General features: G+C 44.3%; 1 protein-coding gene across 5 annotated transcripts in view; it reads right to left on the minus strand.

Annotated features, from left to right (window-relative positions):
* The window catches only part of LOC123112455 (uncharacterized), a 10854-nt gene extending 3404 nt beyond the window's left edge, over window positions 1-7450 (minus strand). For 2 of the 5 annotated variants that reach the window (XM_044533439.1, XM_044533438.1), the window contains exon 1: window positions 1557-5560. In XM_044533439.1, coding sequence (XP_044389374.1) covers window positions 1557-1769 — 213 coding nt within the window. In that variant the 5' untranslated portion in view covers window positions 1770-5560. The other 3 variants (XR_006455496.1, XR_006455497.1, XR_006455495.1) reach the window with 3 other exon arrangements.
* Between the last annotated feature and the right edge of the window lie 3539 nt (window positions 7451-10989).

Raw genomic sequence — 10989 nt, forward strand, 5'->3', positions numbered from 1 at the left:
CGCGACGGCGGCGGGGCCCTCCTTCGCCGTCCACTTGTGGGCGCCGGCGCAGGACGGCTCCTTCGAGCAACGGCGCTGGACGTCCGCGGGATCCAGCGGCGCGGCGCGGTCTCGCGGGCGGCGGGGTGGCCTGCTGTGGCGGCGCTCCGGCGTCCCTCGTTCTGTTTCGGGAGGCGGCGTGCGGCCGGTCTCTTGCTGGATCCGTCCGGATCTGGCTTTGGGGGCCGGCTGGCGGCGCCTGGCTCCGGTGGTGCGTGCCCGGCGGCTCCGGCGCTTGGAGCTCGCCAGGCGACACGGGTAGGGTAGCGGCCGAGCGTGGCTGCTGCTCCGGCCGTGGGCGGCGGCATGGGTAGGTCTCAGTGGCCTACCGGTGTCGTGGCGGCTTCACGGTGGCTCGATGGATCTACCCGCAGCAACGGCCGGCTTCTCCGGCGTCGGTTTGTCTGCGTTCGGCCGTCTCGACCTTCATCCCATCTCCTCGTCGCCCGGGCGCTACTCCCATCAAAGGGCTGGTCCTCTCCCAGCTGCGGTCCACCGCTCGTCTCGCGCCCGATGCCGCAGGACAGAGCTCGTCTCACGCACGATGCAGCAGGACCGAGCTCGTCTCGCGCACGATGCAGCAGGACTGACCTCGCCCCCCTCTCGTTGCTGCAGGGCCGAGCTCATCTCGCGCTTGGGGCAGCAGGATGGGTCGGTGGATGCCAGTTCTGGCCGACCTATTGGGTCTCGACGCTGCCCAGGGGCGCGAAAGGTGGGACCTTCCCGCTCGTCTCTTTCGTTGGGGTGCGGCGGGTCACGGGTGAGGTGGTGTCGAGGTCTTGGATGTTGGGGCGGCGGCCCTGGTTGTGGTGGTTGCGCGGTGCTCTTGGACAAAGCCTGTGCCTTGGTGTTGCCCGGTCACCATGGTCGTGTGGGCGGCGTGGTTGCCGGGGTGTGGCGTTCGGTGGCGGTGAATGTTGGCCGAGGTGAAAACCTGCTCTATCTTTGGACGGACCGACGGCGGCGAAGATCGTTCCCTTTTTGAAGGCTTCGTCACGGCTCTCATTGCCCGTCATGCGGCTTCGGGGGAAACTCTGATCCTTGGATCGGGCGGTGGCGGCGCTCCGGCGTCGTATTCTTTCTGAAGGCGCCGCCTTGGAGCGCATGGTTCGTCATGTGTAGCTTCATATCTTCGGGGCGGTAGTGCTAGGAGTGGTGTTGCTGCGCTCAGCGCCTTTATATCCTGTCCTGGGTGTGTGCGTGTGTTGCGGTGGCGTGGCATGTGGTTGTACTGGATGTTTATGATTTTGTGCTTTATATATAAAGCGGGTCGAAAGCCTTTTTTTTTAATTTTTTAAGTAATAAAGCGCTTTTTTGAAAACAATATCCGCTATGGTAAAAAAAAAAGTCCTGGTTGCCGTCCTGCCCACAATCCCGCGATCAGTATCTCCGTTGTTGGTTTGTAGTACTATCAACCAGTATATAGCAGATCAAAAGATCTCGCGGCGTCGGACCTTAACGATTGTTCGACCTAATCGCAGACCAAAAATCAGAGAGGAAAAGGCCTCGAGATATACCAGCGGCTGGACGCCGTCGCCGCCCGCCTTTCCTGTCTTCGACGCTTCGCCCGGCGGCGTCTCCTGGAGTTGGCCCGTGGCGCCGCTAGGCCCTCCTGTCTCCGGCGCTTTGTCGGGCCGCTTCTCCTGGCCTTGGCCCGCCGCGTCGACGGCCTCCTCTGCCTTCTGCGCTTCCTCCGATGGCTTCTCCGGCAACGGCACCGCCAGCCCCATCGTCCTAACTAGGGTTCTTCTGTGGAAAGGGGGATTTGGGAATGGGGAACGAAGGTGGATGACCAGGAGACTAAGGAAGGTCGCGAGTGCCGGGTGGACTGATTCTGCACCTGACTTCCGTTGCAATTGCCTATATCTTGACTGTAAACCTGCTACGTTATTATAGAATGGATGAATTGATCCTTCAACCCCTAAAAGAAGTGATGGATGGCCACGATATCTCGTCAAAGATCATCGCTCGCCTTGGATCATTACACGAGTAGGTATAGGAGGGATCTTTTTTTTAGGAACGCAGGTCCTTTTCTTTTTATGGGCTGAGAAATTAGGTCTGGGAGGTCATGCTGGGCCTTAGGCTTGTGGGAGTATCACCATTTGTTTCATTGGAAGGACACCCATGATTTATCTGAAAAATGTATTTAGTACAATCACAAAAGAATACATTATATTTTTAGCATAAAAATCGCAAAAATGTTTTATTTTTATTTTGAGACAATCACAAAAGAGCTGGTCTCCCGGCAGAGGAGCCCATGCTAAAACCGAACACTGCAGCCCGCTTGAACATTTCACAACCGAAGCAGAACTCATTGGAAGCCTATTTGGGCATTTCCTATTTGGCGCCAAAGGTACCAGTTAACGTGCATTTTCGTTAATTTTTTTCTGAGACAATGCATTTTCATTAACTGGCGCCTGTGGCGTCCGTGAATGGTCCGGCCCATCTAGGCGCCGGTTAACATTTTCTTTTTTACGAATTATGTGAACTTTTTTGAATATCTACAAACCTTTTAAAAATTCCAACGGTTTTTTTCAGATTGATGAACTTTTATTATCTATGAAATATTTTGAAATTTGATGAACATTTTCTGAACATGTATGAACTTCTTTTAAGTTCAATGAACTTTTTCTAAAAGTAGATTAACTTTTTTTGAATTTCTATGAACTTTTTCCAAATTTAATGAAAATATTAAAAATTTAATGACCTTCTTCTAAATTGGATGAATTTTTTTCAATTTGAATAAACTTTTTTTCAAATTGATGAACTTTTTTCAAAATTGATGAACCTTTTTTAAAAATATGAACTTTTTTAAATAGATTAACCTTTTTTGATTTCATATTTTTTACTTTCGTAACAAAAAATAGAAAAAAAACTGGGGCAACACGCTAGTGAGCCGGACCATGCTAGCAGCACTGCAGGCGCCGGATCATTAACGAGCGCCTGCAGCGCTGCATAGGAGCTCCCGCCTATTTGTGTTTTGAGCGTAATCATATTAGCCCATGACATATATCCGCAGGCAGAGAAGGCCCATAAGCCCATTTGAACGGCCGTACTGCAGGCCGCTCGAACTCCTAAATTCTTGAAACAGAACTCCCTCCTCGTTTTTATCGGCGGAAAATATCTATATAGCTTATAACGAGATGCGCTCTCCTCGCCCGCTCTGGGTCGGACAGTACTGCGGCAAGGTTTTCGGCTTTTTAGTATAGACTAGAGAAATGAAATATTTTTTCATGCTGTATTTTTTAATTCTATTTCTTTGTTTTCTTTCAGTTCTTTTTAGTTTTTTCTGTTTTCTTGTTTTTTCTCGCTTTTTTATGATTTGTCTTTTCTGGATTTCTTTCGGCTTTTAACACAATTCCACGTTTTTCATATACACTAGATATATTTTTATACATGTTTAACATTTTTTAAATACATGATTATTATTTCTTGAAATATATATATTTTGATGAATTTTTTCATACACATAATATTTTGTTATACAGGCAAACAGCCTTATACACATTTACCATTTCACAAATACATGATTAACAATTTTTTGAAATATATGTTTTGAGGTCTACTTATTTCATACAGATTGCATATTTTTCGCATATAGGAGGGACTGTTTTACATACTATTAAACATTTTTTAAATACAGGTTTAACATTTTTTCCAGAATTGTATTTTGATGTCTACTTTTTTCATACAAATGGTACACTTTTCATATACATAATAAACATTTTATCAATACATGTTTAACAATTTTGAACTACAATATTAACACAATTAAAAACCTTTTTATACATTTTGAACATTTTTTTGATGTTTTGTTACATATTAAGCATTTTTTACAAATGTTTTGATGTCTACTTTTTTTCATACATATTGAACATTTTTTATATACATAGAAACATTTTTTCTTATTCATGTTTGACATGTTTCAAGTACATGATTAACAATTTTCTTTTCATACATATTATATATTTTTCCTATACATGAAGAACATTTTTCTATACATGTTCAATATTTATCTACAACATGATTAATATTTTTGAAACATCATTTTCTTATGTCTACTTTTCACCATACACCATGTACATTTTTTATATACACCATAAACAATATTTATACATGTTTAACATTTTCTGTCATATATATGTTTTGATGTCTACTTTTTCCATATATGTTGTACATTTTTCGTATACATTAGAAACATTTTTCTATACACGTCTAACATGTTTAAAATGTATAATTTGGCTTCCTCGTTTATTGATTGCTTGTAATCCCCACAATACCATTGAGTGAGCGTCATAGAATCCTGAAGGCGTGAAGTAGAATTTCTTTGAACCTTGATTGTGTGTGTTCATTCACATTTATTCGAAAATTTGTGTAAAGTGATTTTTGTAACATATATGTTTAAGATAATTAGAAATATCAGTAAAAGTAAAAAACAAAATTAAAAAACAAAAAAGTTAAAAGACGAGCACTTAAGTCATGTGGACGTGGAGTGCGATGGCGCGGCTCATTGTCGTCTGCTTCAGGTGAAACCCTGTTCGGTCTCGCACTAAGCGAAACATAGTCGCACCCGTTTTTCTCTCCGTAAGGTGTAGAGAAGTCAAAGCATGTAAAAGAACCCCCCCCCCCTCCTCCTCATACTTAATTTCTCAGAGGTAAGAGAACAGTTAATTCAGCTGTTGACTGACCAAGGCACATTTTAATACATGAATTTTGTTAATTGTTTTCCTAGAAACGTGGTGAAAAGTTTAAAAGCAAAATTAATATGACTATATTTTGACATGTAATGAGTACTATACCTCTTTGTTCGTTACTATAAAATATGTCAGGCATGTGCTTTTTTTCTGCGGGATACATGTCTATATTATGTCTGTAAGTATGATATTTCTTAATCTTATCTCATCCCGTGGTTATTGATAAAAAATCATGTTATATGTACATCATGTTAACGTCACTTGAATGTATAAATATCTTTTTTTACTTAAATATGCATAATAATGAGTATTTTTTTATGTGTGTATGTGTCACGAATGACAGGAATACAATTTCTGCAAATATCCTATGTGTTTTAAAAAATTGACAAAGACCTATGTGTTTAATATAGAGTATATCTTATGGATCTAGAAAAGGATATATTCATATGTATTTCTTATGGATGTCACATCATTAGCTTAAATAATATGATCTTCTAAAATGTCGTGTCAACACAAGAGGAATTAGTACATGGTTTCTACTATTGCCTTGTAACTAAATAAAGATTGAAATTGTAATTCCCACAAAAAAATTGTAAGATAATATTAATTACAATTAATATGGAGTATTTTTCTTATTTGACTTTATGTTTTGATGGATTATAATAATTTTAATTGGTAGTAGAAGTCAATAATCCACACTAACCCTACAAGACCATTAACATCTTCTTACGACGCAAGAAGTAATGGTAATATCACCCAAATCATGATAAATTAAGAGCTCATATTGACTCAGGAGCATCTTATAAGAGTTCAATAATAATCAGAAAAATTACCTAGTCATCGCCTGATGCAATTCTCCTCCACAACTTGCCATGAACTCTGTCGACAAATAGTCACTAACCTTCACATCTCTGCAGCAATAAGATTTCTATTGACCTAAAGACGAAGGAAAAATAAATATCAGTGTCACATAAGCATCCCGGAAACAGAAAACTACTTACTCTGTCCTAAAATATATGAATGTTTTTAACACTACGCAATGTTAAAAAGGTTTTTATATTGTGGGACGGAGGGAGTAGGTAATTACATAACACGCTATGTTACTTCTTGTTTTACAAAGTCGGTGTCAATATCTCAATCCTCTGTGATAGTTTGGGGCTGCTGGATAATTTATCTCAATGTTGAGTTGTAGTGCCCGAGGCGGGAGTAACAAGGTTTCAGGTTTGTTTGGTCAGTGACCTTAGTAGCCTACAAAAATGGCTGCCTGAGAGTAGGTGGAGACTTCAACATTTTTTGCATCACAGGCATGCTTGGAAAAAATACTTGTTTGGTTTGTTGCCTGAGCCTAAAAAACGCATGTAAATCATACAAGACAATTACTTCAATGATTTAATAGATTTGCACAATAGTTGTATTTAAGTTGCCTGAATTTGCAATTTGGGTAAATCTGTTTTGTGGGAGGAGGAAGAAAGCTGAACGAAAAAAGAATGACGTCCACTGGATCTTAATTAACCCAATGACCCAGGAAATCGACTAACCAAAATAAATTTTCAGGCGACTCACGTAAACAAAAGTGTCACTTACCGTGTGGTATACGTGGTGACCAATCTAAACTTCACGGAACAAAGTGTGCCACTTTCCGTTTCAATGTCACAAGTAAGCAAGATGTCGAAACAAAACGCAAGAATGCAAGAAGGCGCATACGGAGAGCATAAACCAGCCGTAATTTCTAACAAACAACAATAATCTTTTTCCTCACAAAAACAACAACAATCTTTCACAAACCTTTCGCACACAACTGTAGTTGAGACCATCAATAATCGAAACGCGGAGCTGTGTGTTGGAGCGGCGTCTTCAGCCCATGCAACTATGCCGACTGCGGCGAGCAGCCGGCATCGGAATAATCGGCAACTCCTGCATCGATGGCGAGTGTCCATGGGACGAGCCAGGACGCCACATAACCAGGTGAGGCTTCGAGCTCGGCCGGTGGCGTCAGGGCGGCGCAGAGCGCCTTCAAAGTGCTTCAGCGCCACCGCCTGACGTACAGCACGCTGGCTGGGCACGTCGCCAAGGGTTAGCCGTGTCTTGTTCATGGTGGCCCTGCCGCCCTGCATCTTCATGCGTGGCCCTGCCGCCGTGTCTTGTTGGGAGGCTCACAGCTTTCTGCTACAGGGGCACTCGCCGCTGCAGCATGCCCCTCCGGCTCCTCGTCAACGTGAGCAGGAAGGAGACCCCAATCATCGCTGCGAGCGTAGGAATCCACACAGGCCCTCCGCCTCCGACGATCGACTTCAACATCCCTTGCACTCTGCCATCGAAAAGCAAACACACCGAGCCAGCTTTTTCTCTTTTCGAAAAGTGGATCTCCCTCCATCTGCATCGGATGAGAGCGAGCAAGTGGAATGGAGGAGGAAAAAATATTCCCAACCGGCAGAGATGTACGTGATACACCGATATAGAGTAGTTTTACCTTTGGCGCAACCCACGGTCTAAGCGGAGGATTGAAAACTCCATAGCACGCCTTTGGGTTCTTGGGAAGCTAGATAGCCACTCAGAAAAGAGCCACTAGCTTCTAGCGGTAAAGACAAATGGCTCTTGGGGGCCGCATATATTCTTATCTATTATTCGTGCAAAGGTGGCCAGCCTCTAGTGCGGACTAGTGGTACCCCGGCGCAGCAAAATTATTGATGTCCAAGAGGGAGAGATCGCTGCGATCGAGATTCCTGCTTTGCTTGTTTCAAAACGAGAACAAGATGCGTGCTTTGGTTCTTTGCTTCTCTTGTCGGCCACCGAGCATTGAGTGCGATGCATGTGTTTTCTGCCCTAATGTACTGTGGTCATGTGCTCCCTGTTAGACAATGGTAATTAATTTTAGTGTGTGGTTAGGTCTTGGTCAACTGAGATTTAACCAACTAAGTCAAGTGATGTAACACGTAAGAAAGAAAAAGTAAAAGAAAAAAGAAAATTTTGCATGGATCTCCACGTAAGCTCCCGCGCATATAGCGTCCATTGGGACTTGGTTAAGTCTCACTCGACTGAGATTTAGCGATCCCGTTAATGTTAAACTAAAAAACTGCCTCCCGGACTTTGAGCCATTATAACCCTAGCCAGAGGGTTCTCATCTTCGATATCTTACGCCGATGGTTTTGCTACGGCGGCAGCGGCATCCTGCTATATATCAAAGACATAGCGGGGGAGGGCTTTGCAGCGGTGGCGGTATGGATGTACATACACAATGTAGTGGATCCGCGGCTAATCCGTGAGGCGAGCTCACGAAACTCAGGTGGAACCTCTGGTTGATCGAGGCCATGTCCTCTCTAGTCAATGCCCAAAGTCGATTGCTAATGACGAGCCAGTGCATGAGGGATGCCAAGTGGCCACCTGAGTGGGATCCCGTCGACCTCTACAACGGTTGTTTAGCAGGATCCGACCGCATCGAGCATCCCTGCGTATGGTGACTGGAATCTCGACATCTCCATTAGCTCTAGACATTGTGTTGTTGCAGAGGCCGAGTGTGCATTGTATCAACTTAATGTATACATAACGCCTTCACTAAAAACTACAATATTATTCTTGTTGATTTTCTTCGTAGGGAGAGGGTCAATGTGGAATGGAAAATCCAAAATCAGCTCTAGAACGGCACCAACCTCATTCCATTTTTCTATCAACACATATGAATAGCAGAAACCGGCGTGGGGGGAAACGTAGAATAGCAAGGAAGCACAATAGCACGCCTCATTTATTGAGACCAAAGAAAACCATATAAGATAGGACATCACTCTCCCTTCAAAAAGGAGAGCTTGATAAGGCTCCGCAATCACTGATAGCATAACAACAAACGGACATCAAACATGGTTCTACTGGTTTTGCAAACAATCCAACTGAGTTTCTTGAATTTGTAAAACGATACATCATGTTTGATGTCCGTTGGACTGTTTGCAAAACCCGTCAAATACATGATGTAAAATATAAAATGATACAAATTGAAGCCATATGAAAGAAAAAAGAAGAATGTTGTCACATTGCAAGCAAAAAATTATAGAACAAGACTGGAGTTGAACCCAAATCCGAAACCGAAACTGAAACCCGAATCCGAAACCGAAACTGAAATCAAATCCCAAATAATCCATTTCATGTTCGGTTTTCAGGTTTAGGTCTTGAATGTGCTGGGATAGATCTCTCGCTATCACGATGGTCCCCACTTCTCACATAGACAAAGCAAGAACTTTGGTTTCTGTGTCTTATTTCCTGAGAAAGTAAAGATGGAATACTCTTTTAGCTTTGTCCTAAGTAAAAAAAAACAATGTATTTGACCAAGTATGTAAAAAAAAGTATCAATATCCAAAACAACTAATTAGTTATATTATTATGTGATATAGTTTCATAATATAATTATTTGATGTCATAAATATTGGTGTATTTTTTCTACAAGTTTCGTCAAACTTAGAAAAAGTTGGCTTGGAACAACCCTAGAAATGTTGCATTGTTTTAAAATAGCAGTATTTTCTCTTCTCTCTCTCCTTCAGGTACAGCTTTGATGGCTAAAATTTGCATGTACTATAATATTAAGGATGAGTTCTCAAGGGGGAAAATGCTAAGCATGAAGTGGCATTCTTGTAGTGATCATCATATCCATGAAAGAGAGTATAATAGAGTGGGTAAGGCGTCACGTTCTTGCCTTGCTGGAGTCCACTAGGTTGATTGAGGATGTTGGGTATAACGCACTCAATGTCCACACCTGAGTGTCGCTTCTGAGAGCAAGGCCGGAGGCGGCACTTTGCTGCTACCCCACTCATCCAGCTTTCGACTTGAAAATGTGAGGCCGTCGGTTTCATTTCATCTCAGCCAACGCAAAGGCCTGAAGCAGCAATTCGCTGGAGTCCATCTCCTCCACAGCTCCCGGCTCTTCTCCCTCTCACCCTATTTTCCTCTCTATCCCTCCCGTCTTTGCTTCCTCTCATGGAGCAGGCGAGTAGCATCATCCGGGCCTCCGCCCCCGAGTTCGAACCGAAGTGAGCTGATCCTGCGGGGCAGCCCGTTGGCCGTGGCCGGAGTTGCTAACTGAGAAGCTCATACCACCCATAGAAAGATTGACGAGCGTGGGTGCAAGGTCGTACCTGTTGGAGTAATTAACGCCGCGCACTACGCATCTTGCTCCAGGAATGACCGAAAAGACAGATCAACAACTAACACGCAGTATTCGCGGCATTGTTAATTACTACTCCCTCTCTAAAGACTTTAGTAATCTATAAACGCTTTTATATTTCTTTACGGAGGGAGTAGGTATTACTGCGAGTGCTCAGGCTGCTTCCTTTTTGGAAAAAAAGTACTCAGCGGATGACCGGTTCTTGGCCGACGAGTCGGTATGAGGTTCCGTCAGGCAAAAGCTAGGCGCTGGCTGTGACGCGAGCGGGTGAGAATTCCACCTCTGACGCGCTAATTGGGAAACAATTGCAGCTCGGCGTGCCGATATTCTCTTACTCCTACTAGTCTGGAGAGCTTGGGCCCGGGAAAACCATGACGCGCCAAAGGAAACGATCGCAGTTCGCCGTGCCAAAATTCTCCTAGCATGCCTTGAAAAATTCGTCGGAGAAAACTTTGCCTTGACATCTGACGGACAGCGAGAGGAGTGCTCTAACTTGGCGGCATGGAAATGGTCCAAACAAAGGTGCGCGTTCAGACCTGCCTCCTGGAGCTAGCCATCCCGACGGCAGATGCAACAAAGTAAACGGGCCGTGCTCAAAAAACGTACTAGTAAAGTAATTAAGCCATATGAGGATACTGACATACTCCTATTAGTATGATTTTTGCCGTCCGTCTGCGTGCAGTGCAGTAGCACAAATCGACACTTCTTGCGGTCCACGCCGCGGCGAGGGGACATACAATACAGCCCAAAAACTAGCGACGGCGTACGCTAAAATCAACGGAACCCTGCTAGGCTGGTAGGATTAGAAAGCCCGCCGTACGTGCCGGCCATCGACACGCAGGCGGAGATCGATAGCATCGGTTTCGCTCAGCGCTAGCTCGTGACAAATGACGTGGAGATATAATACTGTTGATGGCGCAATTCTGGCACAGCTGGTGCGAATCCGGTGCCTCCGGCAGCCCACATAGTGCAGCCGTGGCCACGACGAAAGAGGAGCGTCTCCGATTCGCTAGCGATCGATGTACACGACGCGTGGTTACCAAATGGGATGTGTTCAAAGGCGCGCTCCATCTCTTCTTCCTTCACGGCCAGCTGCTGTTGGCAGTAATA

This window comes from Triticum aestivum, chromosome 5B, assembly GCF_018294505.1.
Source record: "Triticum aestivum cultivar Chinese Spring chromosome 5B, IWGSC CS RefSeq v2.1, whole genome shotgun sequence".
NCBI classification, from domain to species: Eukaryota; Viridiplantae; Streptophyta; class Magnoliopsida; order Poales; family Poaceae; genus Triticum; species Triticum aestivum.